The sequence below is a fragment of the Chiloscyllium plagiosum genome, chromosome 14, assembly GCF_004010195.1.
Source record: "Chiloscyllium plagiosum isolate BGI_BamShark_2017 chromosome 14, ASM401019v2, whole genome shotgun sequence".
Taxonomy (NCBI): domain Eukaryota; kingdom Metazoa; phylum Chordata; class Chondrichthyes; order Orectolobiformes; family Hemiscylliidae; genus Chiloscyllium; species Chiloscyllium plagiosum.
The window spans coordinates 73,065,611-73,088,526 of record NC_057723.1 but is presented as its reverse complement, the minus strand read 5'-3'; the positions used below and the strand labels follow the sequence as shown (position 1 = coordinate 73,088,526).

General features: G+C 44.0%; 1 protein-coding gene across 6 annotated transcripts in view; it reads right to left on the bottom strand.

Annotated features, from left to right (window-relative positions):
- The window catches only part of LOC122556802, a 52,789-nt gene that overhangs the window by 1,886 nt on the left and 27,987 nt on the right, over positions 1 to 22,916 (bottom strand). For all 6 annotated transcript variants that reach the window (XM_043704002.1, XM_043703998.1, XM_043704001.1 and 3 more), the window contains exons 10-16: positions 21,566 to 21,707; positions 20,517 to 20,604; positions 19,163 to 19,257; positions 13,569 to 13,723; positions 5,959 to 6,142; positions 4,929 to 5,041; positions 1,357 to 1,450 (exon numbers count right to left, since the gene is read on the bottom strand). In XM_043704002.1, the coding sequence (XP_043559937.1) occupies positions 1,357 to 1,450; positions 4,929 to 5,041; positions 5,959 to 6,142; positions 13,569 to 13,723; positions 19,163 to 19,257; positions 20,517 to 20,604; positions 21,566 to 21,707 (871 nt within the window). The remainder of the gene's footprint in view (positions 1 to 1,356; positions 1,451 to 4,928; positions 5,042 to 5,958; positions 6,143 to 13,568; positions 13,724 to 19,162; positions 19,258 to 20,516; positions 20,605 to 21,565; positions 21,708 to 22,916) is intronic.

The window sequence follows — 22,916 nt, the reverse complement described above, 5'->3', positions numbered from 1 at the left end:
AACCAGTGAAAATGAAATGTTCCAGCGTCTCTTTATAACTCAAGCCCTCCATTCCCCTCTGTTATTTTACTACTTTTTTGAGTATTGCGTCTTCTTAAAAATGTCAAATTAATGCCACAATACCCAAGATTAGTTCATTAATATATATTAGAAACAGCAGTGGTTCCAATACCGAACTCATGGGCAGCTGACCTTTCACCCTCTTTCAGTCTATCGCCAAGTTTCACATCCATGCTCCAACTGTACCTTTAACCCCAATGGGCTTCAATTTTGTTCACTGAATCATTATGCGCTGCTTAATCAAACACCTTCTAACCATGTCATCAACTGAAATACATTTTATAGCTATTCTATCAAAAAAACCCAATCTTAAATTTGACAGCTATTACTTATCTTTAATAAACCCATGTTGGTCATCATTTATTAACCTGTATATTGCGACGTCAGAATTAATTATGTCTCAGATTATTGTCTCCTCATGTTTCCATCAGTAACTTTAGGCTTACTGTATAATGGTCATGTCTCTATGAAAACTTATTGACATTACCTGGAAGTGTTTGGTGACCCAAAAAAGACCTTTACTCTATAACTAACCAATCCTCTGCACTAGATCTGACAGTCTCTGGACAGTACAGAGAAAGTGATTTAATTGAGACATATAAGATAATCAGAGGGTTAGATAGGATGGACAGTGAGAGCCTTTTTCCTCAGATGGTGATGGCTAGCACGGGGGGACATAGCTTTAAGCTAAGGGGTGATAGATATAGGACAGATGTCAGATGTAGTTTCTTTACTCAGAGAGTAGTAAGGGCATGGAATGCACTGCCTGCAACACTGCCTAGTAGGCTCACCAACTTTAAGGGCATTTAAATGGTCATTGGATAGGCATATGGATGAGAATAGAACAGTGTAGGTTAGATGGGCTTCAGGTTGATTCCACAGGTCAGCGCAACATTGAGGGCTGAAGGGCCTATACCACACTGTAATGTTCTATGTTCTAAAGCTTTATTTTCAGTACAGAGGCAGCTTTAGCTCTGTGTAGTCCCAGTCCTGGGAATGCTGATTCAGATATTATAGAGGAATATTTAATTCAGTTTGTAACTGGTACTGTACATGTCCTGGGACAATGTGAAGTATGTTTATTTTGTGTTTCATCTATGCTGTACCTACCTTCACTGAGAGTGCTTGATCTTTAATTCAATACATAACCAAGGCTTTATGTGTCCCAGGAGCATTTCATATGGTAATGGAAAAGTGCTCCAGTCTCCAACACCACCACCTGAAATTACTGAGCAAAAAATGCATACAAATAAAATACATCAAAGGAAAATTTTGATCTTGAAAAGGCTAACTTACCTGAGATCTCTCAGGGATGTGTATGATGGAACGGATTGAATCCGTGTGCCCAATGTTTCTCTGCACTTGTGTGAAGGACTCAGGGTCATAAACTCTGAGGAAATATTCATTAAACGTAATTAAATAGAGAAAGAACTGCTAGATTAACAAAAGGACTGCTTTCATAGAACCTGGTTCAATCTCAGCAAACTAGATCTTCAACCTGTGTCATTGTGTTCACATGTGGCCCCTGATGAACATGAAGAGGAAAGGGATATGGGCCAGGGGCAGGCAGGTTGGGACTAGTTTAGTTTGGGATTATGGGACTGGCTGGACTGAAGGGTCTATTTCCGCACTGTATGACTCCATGACTTACAATATTTTTGGAACATTGTGCGCCATTCTGGTCTCCTTCCTAGCAGAAGGATTTTATAAAACTTGAAAGGGTTCAGAAAAGATTTACAAGTATATTGCCAGGGTTGGAGGATTTGAACTATAGGGAGAGGCTGAACAGGCTGGGGCTGTTTTCCCTGGAGTATCGGAGGCTGAGGGGTGACCTTATAGAGGTTTATAAAATCATGAGGGGCATGGATAGGATAAATAGACAAAATCTTTCTCCTGGGGTGGGGGAGTCCAGAACGAGAGGGCACAGGTTTAGGGTGAGAGGGGAAACATATAAATGGGACGTAAGGGGCAACATTTTCACGCAGAGGGTGGTACGTGTATGGAATGAGCTGCCAGAGGAAGTGGGGAAGGCTGGTACAATTCTAGCATTTAAAAGGCATCTGGATGGGTATATGAATAGGAAGGGCTTAGAGGGAGATAGGCCAAGTGCTGGCAAATGTGACTAGATTAGGTTGGGATATCTGGCCGGCATGGACGAGTTGGATCGAAGGGTCTGTTTCTGTGCTGTACACCTCGATGACTCTATGATTGTGAAGGTGCAGCTGTCACTCATGGAGCCATGAGAAAGCAAGGAGACACAAGAGGTCAGATTCCGAGGAGCCCAGATATCTGGATGTGTTGTAGCTGGTTACAGATAAGGAGGGGAGAGGGAAGGGGAAAGGAGAAGGGGGAGGGAAGAGGCCACGGAGGGACTGAATGACCAGGATGAGCATTTCAAATTGGGCCACCATTAGGCCAGAGGCAAGGCGGGTTAGGGATGAACTGGACCCTGCTCATATCTTGTTGGGTTTCCACTGCAGTGGGTTGTCAGTGACCAGGTATTTCAGACTGGCATATTCCGAGGTCTGAGACCAAATGCTGAAGGATGCACTAAAAGTGAGGGCAGCTTCTGCAAACACACAACGGGGAAAGGCCGCTGTCAAAGGCCTATCAGCCATATTACACAGAGAGTCTGGAAACAGTGTTCAAAAAAACCCAGGCAGTAAAAAAACCGTAAACCAGTAAGTGCAGTAAGACATCTCAGTGCCAAACAATGTACTGAAAGATACTGCTCTTTATCTAATGTCAATCTTTAACTGTCATTTTACATACTTTTATGTATTTTCTAAATAAAATATATTTGCAGTAAAAAGATGCACTTTGCAAAGCATCTTATTGAACATGATGTATTTCTGAAGGATAGCCATTGCTGTAACGTCAGAAAAGCAACAGCCAATTCAGCGCAGCAAGGTCCCACACACATCAATGTGGAAATCACTTGAAACTGCTAGAAATGATGAATGAGAGACAAATATTGAACTGGACTCAGGGCACAGCCGCCCCTGGGGTCTCCTTCAAAAATACAACCATGGAAAGATTTATACCTGCTTGGGAGTGGAGGGGCTTCAGTGAACAGCACTGTCCAAAGATAGAAAGAAAGCTTTAAATTCTTAGAGAGTTTTTAACAACTACAGGACAGCATTTCAAGCCAGTGGAGTACTTTTTTGGGGGAGTAAAGTAGTGTAGAAAACGTAGCAGTAAAATTGCATTTAGGAAGGGGACAAGCAAAGAGATAAGAAGCAGTTAATTTGTTTCAATGAAATCGCTTAAAGGATAAATATTAACCATGAAGCTTTTCAAAACGGTGCAGTGGGATTGCTTGTAACTAATTGAATGGGCAGTTTGCACCCCAGTTTAACACCCACTCTGTAGGGAGGCAGCTCTGACAGTGCATTGTACTGAAGTGTCATCTTCGATTATTGTATTCAATCTCTGGAATAGAGCACGTCCTCTTGACTTATTCTCTGGTGCCTTGTGGAACTGATCAGATGATCAAGCACACCACAGCTGTACCCATTCTGCTTTCTCTGACTTGAACAGAAAGCAGAGATTCCAGTTCTCAGCCCCATACACAGAAGCAAATAACAGAAGTTGCTGGAAAAGCTCAGCAGGTCTGGCAGCATTTGTGGAGAAAAATCAGAGTTAATGTTTCGGCCCTTTGTCAGAATTGTCCTCAGAACTCAAGAACTCATTACTTTGGTTGTGTCTTACTGACCAGACCATTGGAGGTTAATGCTTCCTCACCTCACTGTCTCTCAGAATAGAACCCATCGAGACCCTGTAACCCCACACTTAGCACGGCCAATCCACACAACCTGCACATTATTAGACTGTGGGAGGAAACCAGAGCATCCAGAGGAAACCCAGGCAGACACGGGGAGAATGTGCAAACACCACACAGACAGTCACCTGAGACTGGAATCAAACCCGGGTGCTGTGAGGCAGCAGTGCTAACCACTGAGCTACGTCTTCAAGACAAAGATCTAGATTCCATGAGGTGCCTTACAAGAAAGGAAAGTCGTCATGGAATGGAAAGGTTCAGGGAGGGAATCATTGAGCTTAGAGCCTAAGCTGCTGATGGGACACATGCCAATCATCGTGCTACAGAAAGAGGGAGGGTAAAAAGCTGGAGGAGTGGTTGCCTCAAAATATTTTTGGTTATACCCAGCCTGTCCATTACAATGTGTGATACCTTTACTTTTTACAACTGATGAAGGGCCCACACTGTACACTCTGTGACATTGTCTAGTTGTACAAATCACCAACAACACTGACCAAAGGTCACAAGATAGGGAGGGGGAGGCCATGAAGGGTTTTGCATGTGAGGGTGAGCATATCCAATTTGACATGTCGGGTATCAATGTAAGTCAGTGAACACACGAGTAATGGAAGGCAAATGGACAAACTGGCTAGTTATATGGGCAACAGCGATATGAACAAATCAGACATTGTGGAAGGTGGCAGGGAGGATTAGAATAGTCAGAATTGGAAGCAGGAATATAGATTGTTTTGTTTTATTCACATGTGACTGGCCAGCATTGACAGCCCATCCCTATAGCCCACCACTACAGCACATCCCTATAGCCCATCTCTATAGCCCAACCCTGTAGCCCAACCCTATAGACCATTGGAGGTTAATATCAACGAGGTAAAAACAATGACTGCAGATGCTGGAAACCAGATTCTGGATCAGTGGTGCTGGAAGAGCACAGCAATTCAGGCAGCATCCGACAAGATCCATTGGGGGTTAATGCCTCCCACCTCACAGGCGGTGAGGAGAACATGCAAACCAGTGAAACATTCAGATTGACATCGCTCTGTCTAACGTGCCCTGTTGTTCATAACAATGCTGATCCACCAAGTCTTACCGCAAGCTCTCTTGAATCCCAGCTAGAATGCAACCATTGACCCGGTCGATGCAGAGACAATTAACTGCTCCGTTAGCCACCAGGATCTGCTCGCACTTTGTTCCATCTTCATTCTGTTAAAAACAAGCAGCTGTTTAGCAGTTCAGAAACACTAACCTAGATCCGAAATCTTTAGCTGTCCCAGTTTTGGAGACTATCATTTGACAGCTAAGTCAAGTGAGTATGTGTAGAATCAGTGCAGCGTGGAAGTTGGCCATTCAACCCATCGAATGCGCACTGACCCTCTGAGGAGCAGCCGACTCAGACACACCCCAACCCTGTAATCCTGCATTCCCCAGGGCTAACCCACCTACCCTGGACATTATGGGGCAATTTAGCACGACCAATGCACCCTAACCTGCACATCTCTGGACTGTGGGAGGAAACTGGAGCACCCGGAGGAAACCCACACAGACACAGGGAGAATGTGCAAACTCCACACAGACAGTCACCGGAATCAAACCCAGGTCCCTGGTGCTGTGAGGCAGCAGTCAGCCACCATGCCACCCAAAGAGTTGACAGAGAAGTATTGGGGTTGTTCGTATTTTGCTCAAGTTCAGATTTGAGCCAGGCCTGGAACCTTGACCTTACAATCCAGCCTGACACAGCAGTGCTGTACCGGGTCAGTGCTGCACTGTTGCTGGTGTCAGCTCTTTGATGAGATGGCACTCTCAGGTGAGGGAAAGCAATCCCATGAAGAAGAGAAGGAGATATCAATTTAAGTCTTGGCGATTATTTAACTTTCAGCCTTTAAAACAGATTATCTGTTTTCTTCAGAAATCTTATTGTTTGTGGAACATTGCCATGTAAAACTGCCTGCCACATTTTACTCTACTACCAGCACTAACTACATTATTTAATTAATGCAAAGAATCCTGAGGTTATCAAAAGTGTTATATAAATCCAAGTTGTCACTTTATCTCTGTCAGGCCCACTCCATGAGCTGATTACGTGAGCAGCCTTGTACAAAAGGTCCCCTTGAGGTGCTCACCCATAAGCGAATACTCCCATCCTCTGAACCACTGAGCCACTTGTTCAGGAGAGAGTGCCATAAGATGGCAGTGATGTCAGCCTCATGGCCTTGCAGCACACTCACGAGCTTCATCTGACTTGTGGTGGGGCTGAAGTGGCGAATGTAGATCATCCCATCGCTCGACGAATAGGCAAATTCGTTCCTAACAACAAAGGGACAGTGTGCAAGTGCTTTTTTTCAACACTGAGCAACCGGTTTATCCATCACAATCAGTCAAAGCAATATTCGAAATGACGAACAAGGTCAAACTGGGTTTCTTTGCTTTGTCAATTTTATTTTAAATTATTTGCTGAGAATGAATATTCATCACATTCTAACTTTAATCTGTGATGCTTTGAGGTAGGCTACTGAATTGAAGAATGGTTAATTTTATTTTCACAAAAATGTGGGAGTTTATTATTCATTACTTATACTTGTTATCAGGATTCCAATCTTAGTTGGCCTTGAGACGGTGATGTTGACTGACCCTTTCCTTGAGCTTTGCAGCACTTGTGGTGAAAGTATCCAATAATTGTTGCACTTTGGAATAGTTTAATACACGGCTATATATATTTGTACAATAACAATAAGTAAGGGATTAAGTACTCAAGTAAAAGGTGTTTTCATAATCAGTGAGTCAAAGGAATTTTAATATATTTTCAATTTATTTAAAAATAGTGATGTCATCAGCAGACACACAACTTTATTTTATGCTCTGAGAGCTACCCATAGCAGATATCAGATGAGTTGGCATGAATGGGGTAAGGGTTAAGCGCTGATGGACAATGGGGAGGAGGGGGGAAATGTGGGTTGGAATGAGTTGGCACTAAGTTGGGAAAGGGATTGTGTTAGGCTGGAGGATGGGTAGGAGATAAGTGTTGGCATTATTTGTCACTAAATTCACGTGAGACCTAGAATAGGGCACGGTGATAATTATAGATATGGACTGGCATCGGGATAAGTCAGCTCCTGCTCTCAAATACAATCACACTGGTACACACAGCCAAAAACAAGCTTATTCACACACACACACACACATAAAATCTCTGTCGACAAGACCAAAATATACAGGAGTAGAATTAGGTCATTTGGCCCATTCAGTCCACTCCACCATTCGATCATGGCTGAAACATTTCTCAGCCCTATTCTCCTGCCTTCTCCCTGTAACCTTTGATCCCCTACCAATCAAGAATCTATCTATCTTGGTCTGAAATAACACTGGCTCTTACACTGTGTTAATCATTTTGAATCATGTAATATTATTATCTTTATTTCATGCTTTAATGAATGTTAATGGATTATGATGGAATCCTGCAGGTTGAGTTTATCTCATCTTGGCAGAATGGAACATTGAAGGAGAAATGAGTCCCTGACTGTAGAGCCATATTGTGAGTTTAAGAACAGGGAGGCAAAGAGGAAAATGTCACAGATTTGCTGAGGTCTTGATTGTTTTAAATGATATCGGAGCCGAAGGAGAAATGCCAAGTTGACTTGCGCACTGAGAATGATAAAGGTGTTAAAGGTAACTCCTTAGACATTTGGGGATGGGCATTAAATGCTGACGTTGCCAGCGATGCCTTCACCCCGTGAATGAATAACAGAAAAACTCTTCAATCACAGCCATGAAATTGAAGCCAAGAGATTACAGCTTCACAAAGAACCGTGAAATGAGAAACAAAGCAATGAAATAACCCAGGAGCAGTTATGGTACAAGGTCATAACAAGAAAATAGGAATAAAGAAAAACTTTTGAAAAGAATTGGTCATTGCAACAGGTACAGCAGCTTGCTCAGATGTCCTAAAGGTGTGCTTAGAGACCTGTTTACAGTTTGAATATCACACATGTTCTACAGGGATGGCATGGTGGCTCAGTGGTCAGCACTGCTGCCTCACAGCACCAGAGACCGGGGTTCGATTTCATTCTCGAGCAACCTGTCTGTGTGGAGTTTGCACATTCTCCCCGTGTCTATGTGGGTGTCCTCTGGGTGCTCCTGCTTCCTCCCACAGTCACAATGATGTACAGGTTCGGTGGATTGGCCAGTCTAAATTGTCTCATAGTGTGCAGCCTAGGTGGGTTAGCCAGGGTTGCAGTGACAGGATGGGTCTGGGGTGGGATGTAGACTTTAGATTAGATTCCCTACAGTATGGAAACAGGCCATTTTAGACCAACAAGTCCACACCTGACCCTCCGAAACGTAATTCCCCGACTCTATATTTATCTTTGAGTAATGAACCTAACACTATGAGCAATTTAGCATGGCCAATTCACCTGACCTAGTAATCTTTGAACTGTGGGAGGAAAGCAGAGCACCCAGAGGAAACCCACGCAGACACGGGGGGAATATGCAAACTCCACACAGACAGTTGCCCGAGGTTGGAATCGAACCCGGGTCCCTGGCGCTGTGAGACAGCAGTACTGACCACTGTATCACTGTTCCGCCCCAAAATGTGGGCACATAGGGTCGCATCAGAACATGAGGGCCATGAGGAGGAGGGCCCGGGTTGGCACGGAGATTATGAGGCATTATGGGTAGAAGTATGAGCAGGCATAAATGGGGCATGGAGAGTGCAAAAGTATGGGCCGAATGGCCTGCTATCACACTGTAGGGATTTTGTGAGGATTGACCAACTGTGACAGTCTCTAGATCGTGAGGCATTTAAGAAACCATTGGCATTGTGAGTTTGGACTGTTGCTTAGTACATTAATAAATGTGTACCACATTTAATGGAAATGTCTATAGTGTTGTTGTGTTCCATTGAGCCCGAATCTTCGGACCCACTAGCAAGATTGCGCAAGTTAGGGGACACGAGTTGGGGAATGGGGTGTGGGCACATAGGGTCACATCAGAACATGAGGGCCATGAGGAGAAGGGCCTGGGTTAGCATGGAGGTTATGATGCGTTGTGGGTAGAAGTGTGAGCAGGCATAGACGGGGCATGGAGAGTGCGAGGGGATGGGTGGGTGACTAGAAGGTTATGTTCTTTCTTGTGTGAATCTGTTTTTTAAAAATTTCTTCCACAGAATGTTAAGCAACAAGATAGGCCTCCCAGGCAGCCTGCCTCCTCAATTTTCCAGACATTTCACTGCACCAGAATAAAAATCCGAACTGTCAGGACAATTCTCCCTCAGTCAAGTTGGTGGAGCAGGGAAATGATGCAAATTTCTATTGCTGAATTATACATTCTTTCTCAGGTTAGTGCTTTCAAAGTACCTCATTTTTAACACAAGTGGTTAAATGCACAAAGCAGCGCAAGTGTTAGCGATTCTACTTTTAAAACGGTTCGCATCCAGACCAATTAATTAAACAGAGTAAAAACATGGCTGGGCAGATGATGTGTTGGTGCTGCAGATCCTGTCTGAAAACTGGGGATCCATTTTCCCCTGAAATCCCATGCCCAGGGTAAAGTGCGATGAACCGTGCAGGGCAGCTTCACACAGGGATTCTGGGATGTTCCTGCAATGGCAAGTGCTTACGGCTACACCAAGTGGGAGAATCGGGTTAGTATTGAACTCCGAGGGGTAACATATACAGTTATGGTAGGTGGATAAGGAGGCAGACTGGAGAGAACCTCCAGAAATCCTGTCAGGCCTCCCGGAGACAATGGTCAGTGAAACGTGACGGGATTGATGGGTAGTCAAATGTGGCAAGATTGAGTCCAATGCTTTGCATCAAAACTTTTTATTTGCTCCTGTTGCAAGAGTGATTGTGGGTGCAATTGCACATGGACAAATGGTCAGCTTTAATGGCAGTGCCCAATCTCAGTGTTGGTAGCACCCATAGAATCTCTACAATATGGAAAGGGCCATTCAACCCTCACTGTCTCTCAGAATAGAACCCATCGAGACCCTGTAACCCCACACTTAGCATGGCCAATCCACACAACCTGCACATTATTAGACTGTGGGAGGAAACCGGAGCACTCGGAGGAAACCCACGCAGACACGGGGAGAATGTGCAAACTCCACACAGACAGTCACCTGAGACTGGAATCAAACCCGGGTCCCTGGTGCTGTGAGGCAGCAGTGCTAACCACTGAGCTATGTCTTCAAGACAAAGATCTAGATTCCATGAGGTGCCTTAAAAGAAAGGAAAGTCGTCAGGGAATCATTGAGCTTAGAGCCTAAGCTGCTGATGGGACACATGCCAATCATTGTGCTATAGAAAGAGGGATGGTAAAAAGAAAGAGGGGTGGTTGCCTCAAAATATTTTCAGTTGTACCCAACCTGTCATTACAATGTCTAATACCTTTACTTTTTACAACCGATGAAGGGCCCACACTGTACACTCTGTGACATTGTCTAGTTGTACAAATCACCAACAACACTGACCAAAGGTCATAAGGTAGGGAGGGGGAGGCCATGTAGGGGGTTGCATGTGAGGGTGAGCATATCCAATTTGACATGTCGGGTATCAATGTAAGTCAGTGAACACACGAGCAATGGAAGGCAAATGGACAAACTGGCTAGTTATATGGGCAACAGCGATATGAACAAATCAGACATTGTGGAAGATGGCCGGAGGGGATTAGTATAGTCAGAATTGGAAGCAGGAATATAGATTGTTTCATTTTATTCATTTGTGGGATTTAGGTGTTGCTATAGCCCAACCCTATAGCCCATCCATATAGCCTATCCCTATAGCCCAACCCTATAGCCCATCCCTATAGACCATCCCTATCGACCATCCTTATAGCGCATCCCTATAGCCCATCCATAAAGCCCATCTCTATAGTTTCAGTGGCAGAAGGGTGAGGGCCAAAGCAGAAACAGATGAAAATATGGAGGTTGTATGTGCCTCAGTGGTTAGCACTGCTGCCTCAGAACACCAGGGACCTGGGCTCAATTTAGTCCTTGGACAACCGTCTGTTTGGAGTTTGCACGTTCGCCCTGTGAGTGCGTTGGTTTCCTCCGGGTGCTCCAGGTTCTGCTCACAGTCCAGTGGTGTGTAGGTTAGGTGAATTGGTCATGCTAAATTGCCTGTAATGTCTGGGGATGCAGAAGCTAGGTGGTTTCGCCATGGTAAGATAAGGGGTTATGGGGATAGGATAGGGGCTTGGGTGGGATGCTCCTCAAAGGATTGGTGCAGACCTCATGAGTCAGATGGCCTCTTTCTGCATTGCAGGGAATCTATGATTGTACATCAGTAACCTTTGTGATGGAGTTGGGGGGGGGATGGAAGGCCAGCTTAGAGTCAGTTTGGGAACTGTCTGGTTCAACACAAGGAAGAGGGTAGGAGTCAGGGGCTAAGGTGCAGAGTTTATGACACATTTTCAATCTTCACAGTACTTAGTTGAAGGAAATTCGTCAACACTGGATGTGGCTCTGGGAATTAAAGATTAATTTCCAGGAACAAGTGCAAAAAATCCCAGGGGAAGAATCATTAAAACATTGAAACCTGTTAATTTTCCCTTAGTTTACCACTAATAAAATTATTGCAGATGGGAAACACGGCTCAGAGTCATTGATCAGATAATGGAGTTATCTTCTGCTAGTTATGAAGAGGCTGGACTTTATGTTAGGGTTGGAAACAATGGATGTTTAATATATATAAACCTTCCAAAATATATCTCACCAAGATTGTTAGCTGAAATTTAAGGCTAATTCTTCAGATACCTGAAAGTTATCTGCCAATTCCGTATCTGACCTGGAATACTGAAGGGGAGGAAAAACAAATACTTCAATGCCAACTAACTCCAGGTTAGATTCTTTAACCAACGCTCTCTATACAAGTATGAGTCTGCTTAAAATAAATCTTGTGCTTGTGAGACACAAATTACCCTGTTTGTTTGAGGCCAGTCACATGAGCACTGTTACCTGTTAATCCTTTGTTTGTTAATAATAAAACATTTGGATTGTACCCATTGTAAATAGATAAACATTTATTAATTGTACGTTGTGTGATAGCAAAAATAATGAAGTAATGGACTCACTTTCTTGGCTGTTGTTTTGAGTTGATTTTTTATTAGCTCTCGGAGCTGTCTCAATTTCTGGTTTCATTTCTCGTGTCAAGTGAATTTACACTGATAACTTCTGTCTCCATCATTTATGTCCTGACCTTTATGTCTCATTCACTGACGTTTGGGAGTGAGACGAGTGGGAGAGAGCTTGAATACGAAGATTTGGAGAGGTGAATGAATGCACGGAAAGGGAGAGAAGGGAGCTAAATGAGTGAAATAACTGCACAGAGGCTGGTATCCGCGCTGAAAACGTGTTGCTGGAAAAGCGCAGCAGGTCAGGCAGCATCAAAGGAGCAGGAGAATCGACGTTTCGGGCAGGAGCCCTTCTTCAGATACTGAACCTTCAGATACTGAACCACATCAGAAGAAGGGCTCATGCCCGAAACGTCGATTCTCCTGTTCCTTGGATGCTGCCTGACCTGCTGCGCTTTTCCAGCAACACATTTTCAGCTCTGATCTCCAGCATCTGCAGTCCTCACTTTCTCCTAGAGGCTGGTATCCCACCAGCAAATCACCCTTTACTTATTGTGTACCGTACACTGGCTGTGACAGCTGAGAGTCAGTCCCTGGTACTGTGGAGATACTAAATCCCCTGCTTATTTTTTTAAGAAAAGCAAAAGCTCATTTTATTTGACTAATAGCTGTCCATTTTACATGTACAGTGCATGCAAAAGCATCTGTTACGCACACATCACAGTTTAAAGTTAATTTAATGAATGTCAAACCTATATACACTCGTACAAAATGAGTCAATGCAAACTTAAGTATTAACAAAACAGACTTGTACTATAATTTGTAGTCTGCTGCGTTAGGTACCCTTTTGTACACTAAAACACATATTGTTAATTTAACATCTTTTCCATTTTTAATGGCTGAAATCTCCTGTTTATTTTTTTTCTTTTCACAAGGTGCATGAATCTTTATTCAATTTCCACCACCAGGAAGAAAGGAAACACCCGCAATGCTGTGTGATCAAACAGTGAAGGGGAGGGCAGGGACTAAATCAAAATAGAATTGGAGGGGCAAATAATGCACTCCACTCCCTGCGGCGCCCACCTCTCCCTGAACAACTCCAGGGTGTTGGTGGACACCGCGTGCTCCTTCTCCAAGGACACCCGGGCTCTAACGTTACCGCGGAAGAGGGGCAAAAATCCGCTGTTTATATTAGTCAGCCAGGCTTCCCCACCTCTCCCTGAACAACTCCAGGGTGTTGGTCGACACCGCGTGCTCCTTCTCCAAGGTCACCCGGGCTCTAACATAACCGCGGAAGAGGGGCAAAAATCCGCTGTTTATATTAGTCAGCCAGGCTTCCTGATTGGCCAGCTCCAATTAAGGATCTTATAGTTAACAAGATCACCCTGTTTCCAATCACGACAATGACCGAAGGAGGTGCAAGACACAAAGGAAAGCTCAAAATCATTGGGAACTCGAAAAGGGGCCACGTATGAGCTTTGTCTCCTCAGGGGGAACGTACAGCTCAGACAATTAAATTATTTTGAGCACTTTGATCAACGAGCTTTATTCTTCAGCAGGTAACCAAATCAATTCAGAGGGGTTTCATGTACCAAGGCGGCTGCACCACAATCGACAGGTTTGATCATGATAGTTTCGATTTAGTTGCTCGTGAACTCACCGCTTTGGGCTGTAGGCAAGATCTAGAATGGCTCCATCACAGGCCAGCTCTTGAACGTTGCTCCTCTCATCCGGTGCGGTGTTGGAGAATATGTCATGTAACACACACGCTTGCAGATCCCACACACAAATTCTCCTGTCCCAGCCTCCTGAGATCTGACAGAACAAGAAGCAACCACATAGTCTCCTGTTCATTCAAATGCATGTATCATTAATTTTTTTGACAGCTCTGCATGCATGATAACATGGTGCAGCACGGTGGCTCAGTGGTTCGCACTGCTGCCTCACAGCGCCAGGGACCCGGGTTCACTTCTGACCTTGGGTGACTGTGTGGAGTTTCCTCCATGTCTGCATTGGTTTGATTAGATTCCCTACAGTGTGGAAACAGGCCCTTCGATCTAACAAGTCCATACCAACCCTTTGAAGAGTAACCCACCCAGACCTATTTCCCTCTGACTAAAGCCCCCAACAGTATGGGCAATTTAGAATGGCCAATTCACCTGACCGGCACATTTTTGCGACTGAGGGAGGAAACCGGAGCACCCGGAGGAAACCCACGCCGACACGGGGAGAACGTGCAAATTTCACACAGACAGTCAAGCAAGGCTGGAATCGAACCTGGGTACCTGGTGCTGTGAGGCAGCAGTGCTAACCACCGAGCCATTGTGCCACCCCAATTTGTTTGGTTTATTTGGAAGTGCAAACTTTCGGACCGCTGCTCTTTCGTCAGTTAGCTGTGGAGCAGGATCACAGGACGTGGAACTTTTAGTAAAATACCAAAATATCATACAACTGATGCGATGTATTGAACAAACCTAGATTGCTGTCAAGTCTTTACTCACTTAGAATGGGGATGCAGCTTTTGATTCATTAATATGTAAATCCCAGAACTTCTTTCTAGTCACATTCCCGAGATAACCTAAGCTTTTATTAAAAAAAAGGTGACACCTTAGCTCAGACAATGCATTGAAGGCGTGAGGAGAAAGTGAGGTCTGCAGATGCTGGAGATCAAAGTTGAAACTTTATTGCTGGAACAGCACAGCAGGTCAGGCAGCATCCAGGGAACAGGAGATTCGACGTTTCGGGCACAGGCCCTTCTTCAGGAATGACTTCAGAATTGAAGGCGTGAGGTTAGAGACTCCGGGAATTCACAGTGAGCCCAATGCGGCAATTGATGAACTGGAACAGTCACCACAGAGTTCCGCAGTGGAGCGACCAAAGGAGTCGAAGTGGACCCATCTGGAGGGCCACTGCCTTGGGTTTGACATGTGTTCTCAAACTAGAGTGGTGCTGGAAAAGCACAGCAGGTCAGCCAGCATCAGGAAGGGCTTTTGCCCGAAACGTCGATTTTCCCGCTCCTTGGATGCTGCCTGACCTGCTGTGCTTTTCCAGCGCCACTCTAATCTAGACTCTGGTTTCCAGCATCTGCCGTCCCTGTTTTTACCATGCGTTCTCAAACTGTCAGGAAATGTATGAGTGCCAGATCCATCAGGTGCACCCAACAAGGTAGAGCAAAACATCACCCGATCACAACGCAACACCATCCAGGCTCTCAAGACCAACTGCAACATTGTCAGCAAACCGGCAGATAAAGGAGGAGCCATCATTATTCAGAATAGAATGGCCTACTGCAAGGAAGTGAACCAACAACTGAACAACCAGGAACGCTCCAGGTAACTACTGACCAATCCGATCAATGAACACACCCGTGAACTAAACACATTGATCAGGACATTTGATCCAGTCCTTCAGAGTTCCCTACGCACTCTCATTTTTTATACCTCTTGCGTAGACTTCTACTGCCTTCCGAAGATACACAAAGCCAACACATCAGGATATCCCATCGTATCAGGTAATGGGACCTTGTGTGAAAACCTCTCTGGCTGTGTCGAAGGCATCTAGAAACCCATTGTACAGGGGACCCCCAGCTTCTGTCACGACACAACAGATTTCTTACAGAAACTCAGCTCACACCAGCAGCCCCCACAATGATGGCATCACTACAAAAGCTTCAGTACTCGATACCAACAACTGCCAATCTTCAAGCACCAACCCTACAACTCATCTGCTTCACCCTTGACCATGTTTTCACCTTTGACAACCAGTTCTTCATCCAGATACGCGGAACAGCCAAAAGGAACCATGTTTACGCCCCAATATACCAACATTTTCTTGCACAAGTTTAAACAAGACTTCTCTGCTGCACAGAACTCCAACCAACACTATACACCAGATACATGATGACATTGTCTTCCTCAGGACCTATGGTGATGAGTCACCAAAACAAATACACAGTGATATCAACGATTTTCATCCCACCACCAGACTTACCATGGACTACTCTCTAGTATCTGTCTCATTCTTGGACACACACACATTTCCATCAAGGATGGGCACCTCAGTCCCTCACTCTACCACAAACCCACAGATAACCTCACAATGCTACTTCTCTAGCTTCCACCCAAAACATATTAAAGCAGCCATCTCTTACTGACAAGTCCTATGCATATACAGGATCTATTCAGATGAGGAGAAATGCAACAGGCATCTGAAGGTGCTGAAAGATGCCTTCATAAGGGCAGGGTATGATGTTCAACTCATCAATCCCCATTTCCGACGTGCCACAGTGATAAACCGTAATGACGTCCTCAGGAGACAGACACGGGATATGACTGAAAGGGTACCCTTTGTTGTCCAGTACTTCCCAGGAGCGGAAAAACTGCACCATGTTCTTCACAGCCTGCAACAAATTTTCGATGTGGATGAGCACCTCATCAAGACCTTCCCTATGCCTCCACTTCTTGTCTTTAAACAACAGTCAAACCTCAAGCAGACCATTGTTCGCAGCAAACTGCCCAGCCTTCAGGACAATATTGACCACAACACCGTACAACTCTCATGGCAATGACTGCAAGACGTGTCAGAGTGTCAACATGGATAGCACCATTACACATGGGGGCACCACCCACCATGGACACGGCAGGTACTCATGTGACTCAACCAACATTGTCTATCTCGTACGCAGCAGGCAAGGATGCCTCGAGGCATGGTACATTGGCAAAACCAAGCAGACAAGACACTACAACAATGGGTAAATGGACACCACGCAACAATCACCAGACAGGGAGGTTCCCTCCCAGTCAGGGAACACTTCAGCGGTCAAGGACATTCGACCTCGGATCTTTGGGTAACCGTCCTCCAAGGCCGACTTCGGGATACGCAACAGCACAGAGTGACTGAGCAGAGACATATAGCCAAGTTCAGTACCCATGCGGATGACTTCAACCAGGACCTTGGGTTCATGTCAGACTACAGGTGGCCCCATTACTCTATACACGCACACATACACACTCTCTCACATACATTTACATACATGCATTTACATACATAGACACTGTTACACATGATTACACTCACACATTCACAGACCATCTCTCACACTCGCACTCTCTTAGACACACATGCACACACTCATGCAAATACTGGCAAATACTCCGTCACACTCGCACACACACTCTATCAAGCATGCACACATGCACACACTCGCTCCCTCTCTCCTAACACACACACACACACACAGACATATAAGTCCATGGGGTGAATTTGCATTGGCAGCTTTGTATCTACAGATACTTTCTATTTTGTTCAAAAAGCACACAATCTGTAGGCAGTCAGTCCATGTGACATTTTATAAATTCTTACTTTGGAAATAGGACTAGTCCAACTTAAGTTAGGTAAGGTGAATTGGCTGTGCTAAATTGTCCCATAGTGTTCAGGGATGTGTAGGTTAGGTGCATTATTGAGGGATAAACGTAAGATAATAGGGGAGGGGAATGGGTCTGGGTGGGTTACTCTTCAGAGGGTCATTGTGGACTTATTGGGCCAAAGGGCCTGTTTCCACACTAAAAGTAAAAAAAAGTTTGGGTACCAGATAGACTCTAACCTCACACCTTCAATGCATTGTCACTTTTTAAAAATAAAAACCTCAAGTTATCTCAGGAATGTGACTTGAAAGATGTTCTGGAATTTACATATTAATGAATCAAAACCTGAGACACATTCCAAGTGATTAAAGACTTAATAGCAATGTAGGTTTGTTCAATACATTGCATCAGTTGTATGACACCTTGATCTTTTATTATAAATTCTGTGTTCTATGTACCTGCCCCACTAGCTACCTGATGAAGGAGCAGTGCTCTGAAAGCTAGTGCTGCCAAATAAAGCTATTGGACTATAACCTGGTGTTGTGTGATTTTTAACTTTGTCCACCCCAGTCCAACACCGGCTCCTCCACATTATGGACCGATGGCTACTGTTACTAAGTCCCATTGCTTGTAAATTCTTGATGGAAAGGGGGCAGATTGGCCAGTGATGGGAACACTGATGATGCACAGTGTACTAGTCTGTGGGTCCATTTATCCAATTTCACCTCCCACCTCTATGAATGGTCTGTAATATTCATCTCGGGAATTCTAATTTCTGGTGTCCTGTAGAATCAGAGAATCCTTGTAGTGTAGAAACAGGCCATTTGGCCCAACAAGTCTACACTGACCCTCCGAAGAGTAACCCACCCATCCTACTCTACATTTAGCCCTACCTAATGCACCTAACCTCCACACTAAGGGCAATTTAGCATGGCCAATTCACCTAACCTGCACATCTTTGCTCCCAGTAAACATTCACAACTTTGGAATGTCTCTTCTCACTGAGACCTCCATGATGCTAGTTTCTGAAATAACTTGACTGACAGGACCTCTGGCAAACCGTTTGGCTCTTTAAACCATTCAGGCGTTAGAAGAGTGCTATCAGATCAGTGGGTTTTGCTCAGTCAAAGCTACACAAATCGGTGATTACCTGAGAGAACCACAAAGGAATCCATCACCAGACGCAGACTTGGCGAGATATTTTAGATCAGGGGAGATTGTGGGGGGGTCATAACATTTTGCTTATTTTACATAAACAAGTTGTGCTAATGAATGATGAGACTGCTCACAACTGCTCTGTGCTGTAAATTAATTTGCTATGTAATAAAACAGCTCAGAGATTTGCAACTAAACTGTCTTAGCAAGCATCACCTTGTCCCCCTCGTCAAAATGAATAGAGAGTATGCACACTTGTTAAATTTTTTCTCAACTAAAATTAACTTATCTGGTCAACTATCTGGGCACAGTTTTGTGGCTGAATTTTCCATTGCTTGTGTGCTGGTCTATTCATGTGTTCCAAGTGACCTTTGACCCCTCCCAGGCCAGGTTGGCCTGAAAATCCCACTGACCCAAGTACTTGATTCCAAATCAAGCACAATCCAAAATCCAGCATGATTTCAATCCGGAGGCTACCTACTTTGAGAACGGACCTGTTTTCCTGTGCATTGTTAGTCTTTCTTAAATGCATTACTTTGATACACTAACGGTCATTGTGGGAAAGCTAATTTTAGCTAGCTGGGGTGTAAAGAGTTATAGGCACGTGGATTTAGATTGCTTTGATGCATTTCCATCTGGACCCTCAGACCCTCTTTTGATAACATCTTCTTTTTCCGTCTTTTGATATTATCTTCGGAACAGACTGAATTGGTGAAACTGCAAGGTATGAACTCACCAGGTAATCTGTACTGTAGCCTTGATCTCTCCCAACTACAGCAACTCCTCCTACAGGCTGAATATGGTGAGACAACACCTTCTTACAGACAAAGCCTACAGAAGAGAAAAGATTGCAGTAAGCGAGTGATCAATAAAAGGCTGTGGAAGATCAAACTCAGATCAAATCCATTTATTGCACAAAACGCAACTCTGTGGAAGATCAGGAAATCACACCGCATTCCCTGTTGTGATTCCAAATCTGTTGGAATCTCCTGAGAACAGGAGTGCACATGATTGTGGAGCATACCATAGTCAAATTGCCGACTGGAAGTCTGGCTAAGTCCCTCAACCGTTTCTCACTGGGACTCCAGTTTGAGGTCCAAAAACTGTCCCAGTGGTGAATGGCGTGGGGAGGAGAGGTCTATGAGTGCATGGGGAAGCAGAGGGTTGGAGGAGGGTTCATCATTGCTACCTTTGAGTCCATAAACTCACAATTTTAACGTGTTACCCAAGGAGGGAATTGAGTTAAACTGAATTAAGTTTATTGTCACATGTGCTCACGTGAGTACATTGAAAAGTTTACAAGTTGCCACTTACAGAGCAACATGCTAGTTACAAAGCAGAAACATAAGGAAAGCAAAGTTAAAAATCTAAACTTTAAAAGTTAAATTGCATTGGTGTGGGCAGCTAAAGGAAACCTGCAAATAGCACCAAACAACTGGAGATGAAATCAAACTGATAATAATAATCGGGAAAATTCTTGCAAAATACATTAGTAATTGGAAAATTCATTTCATTGACAAATGCTGGTGAATGCTGGTGGCAGCACTGTGGAGACCATATTTTACTTGCAAAGAAAATGTCAAATTGGGGTACAGGGGCAAAAGGATATGCAAATTATTGAAAATATTACTAATGATTCACATGGCTATTAAAAAAAAAGTTTGTTTCAAGAGGTATGTCATTGCAAAGTGGCAAAGGAATGTTAATCTTGAAAAGTATCTTAGTTAGGTCATATTTGGAATATTGTGAACACTTGTGGTTTCCATATTAGAAAAATATGGATACACGAATTAAGTTTTTTTTAAAAAGAGATTTATAAAGGAAGTTATCATCACTGAGAAATTGTTTCTATCAGGAAAGGTGGAATGGGGAAGGCTCTTTTTTTCCAGTAAAGAGAAAACTGAGGGGTGATCTATTGGAGATTCTGTGAGGATATTTAAGGAAGATGGAGGGAAGGTGTTTCTATGTGTGGAAAACTAAATCTAAAGACACGTTAATATAAAATAGTCATCAACAAATCCATTAATGTTGAGGGGAAAATTGCACCACAATGACTCTGACCTGAGTACATTCTCAATTATTTCCTTTACCTGAAACCCGATCATTAACTGAAGCATTCTCTTCTTCAGCTGCAGAACATCGTCTGTTAATGGATTGCTCCAGTAAGACTTCAAATCTCTGGAAAGAAAGGTCAAATTTCTGCTTTATTTGCATTAGTTCACATTACGTGGACATTGTTGGCTGGGCTAGCATTTATTACCCATCCTAGTTACCATTAAGGAAGTGGTGGTAAGCCGCCATCTTGAACCGCTGCAGTCCATTTGCTGTAGGTACATGCCATTAGGGAGGGAATTCTTGGATTTTGAGCCATGCTTAAAGAATATGCCTGAAAGCATCGTGAATGTCTATGTTGCTGACCCTAATTCTCAAAGATTCTATTCTCATTCCTCTGTTGTTGCATAGCTTCCTGACAAAAAAATAAGAATATTCTCCTATGCATAGCCAAATTTTAATTCCAATGCACTGATAGTTCCCTTCCTTCCAATAGTAGTAAACCAAAAGCAAAGCTACCACTGCAATGAAGCTTACATCATTAGACCTGGCTTACAAAATCGAGGTGTGATGTGGCAAGGGCTGTCATGTTCCCCGAACACTAGGCCGTGAATCAAAATGAAACCCAATGCCCAAAAATCTTTACTGGTTCATGTTTATTTTAATGTTAGGAAAACAAACAGCACAATTGTGCACTGCGGCTCAGTGGTTAGTACTGCAGCCTCACAGCGCCAGCGACCCGGGCTCAATTCCAGCCTTGGGCGACTGTCTTTGTGGAGTTTGCACGTTCTCCCCTTGTCTGCGTGGGTTTCCTCCCACAGTCCAAAGATGTGCAAGTTAGGGAAAAACTGGCCATGCTAAATTGCCCGTAGTGTTGAGGGATGTGTAGGTTAGGTGCATTAGTCAGGTGTAAATGTAGAGTAATAGGGTAAGGGAATGGGTCTGGGTGGGATACTCTTCGGAGGGTCAGTGTGGAATTATTGGGCCAAATGACCTGTTTCCACACTGTAGGGGTTCTATGAACTCAAGGCATGATATTACCAACTGCTTGCTTCCTGCAGCAGCTTATCTCCAAGTGCTACCTCACCCTTGTCTTATCTTGCTCTTGGCTTCTCTTTGAAGGCATCATCTCAAGGATTCCGGAAAGGGAATCGTCAAAGCCCCAAAGGTAAATATTTCCATTGTCAGCAGCCAGCACCAGCAAGTCCAACTCTTCCACAAACACGGTCCTGCAATTACAAAATCAGAAATTGCTGGAAAATCCGACAGGTCCTGCAATTCATATACTCTCAGTGAGGCGCCAGGCCTCATTCACAAAGATATGGAAGCCGTGAGACAGCCGCTCACATGTACAATCATCATATGGCTGTGTTTTGATACCGGCCTCAATGTGTCCCCCTTGTGGTCTCAGTCACCAAACAAGGGAGAAGAGCAGACAAAGGAAACACATGGTAAGGACAGTGCAGAAGAGAGAGAGAGAACCTGCAGTTACTGCCTTTGCTGTTTGAATTCAAGTATCGCTGGACATCAGAGTGCATCTGGGAAAACTAACAAACAGTGAAATTCACAAGTAATCTTGGAGGAACTGTTGGGCAAAGTTCACGGGACAGAATCAGAAAAGTTAATTGTTGTTTTAAGTCTGTCCAAGAGAAAGGTTGCAGTAGTGGGTACAGTGGATTATTTCTTGATTATATGTTTTTGGAGATAAGTCTCTTGATTAAACTTAAAATATAAGCCATAGCTAGTAATTTAACCTGGGGCAGTGTTTGTAGGGGAATAAGACGGTGTTATTTTTCTGGGTCTGTAGATTTGGAAGGAGCAAAAATGGCCTTTGCAGTGATATGTACTTTTTATCAGATGTGGGAGTTTAAAGAGAGTTTAAGGGTTACTGCGCATTATATCTGCCAGAAATGCTGTTGGATGCGAATCTTTTCAGATCGAGTGAATCAGTTGGAGAGACAGCTAGAAGCGATGAGGAATTTGCAACAGCAACAGTATGTGATGGATGACAGTTATAGGAAGGGGGGAAACTCTCAGATACAGTCACATAGATGGGTTAACTCCAGGAAGGCTAAGAGAGGTAGGCAGCTAGAGCAGGAGTCTTTTGTGGATATATCCATTTCAAATAGGTATGCTGTTTTGGAAAATGTAGGGGGTGATGGATTCTCAGGGGAATGTAGTACGAACAGTCAAGTTTCTGGTATTGAGACTGGCTCTAATGCAACGAGGGGTACGTCGGCTTCCAAGAGATCAATTGTGTTAGAGGATTGTGTAGTCAAGAGGTACAGACAGACGTTTCTGTGGCCAGCAGAGAAAAAGCAGAATTGTCTGTTGTTTCCCTGGTGCCAGGATCAAGGATGTCTCAGAGAGGGTGCAGAATGTTCTCACAGGGGAGAGGGGCCAGCAAGAGGTCATTGTCCACATTGGAACCAACAACA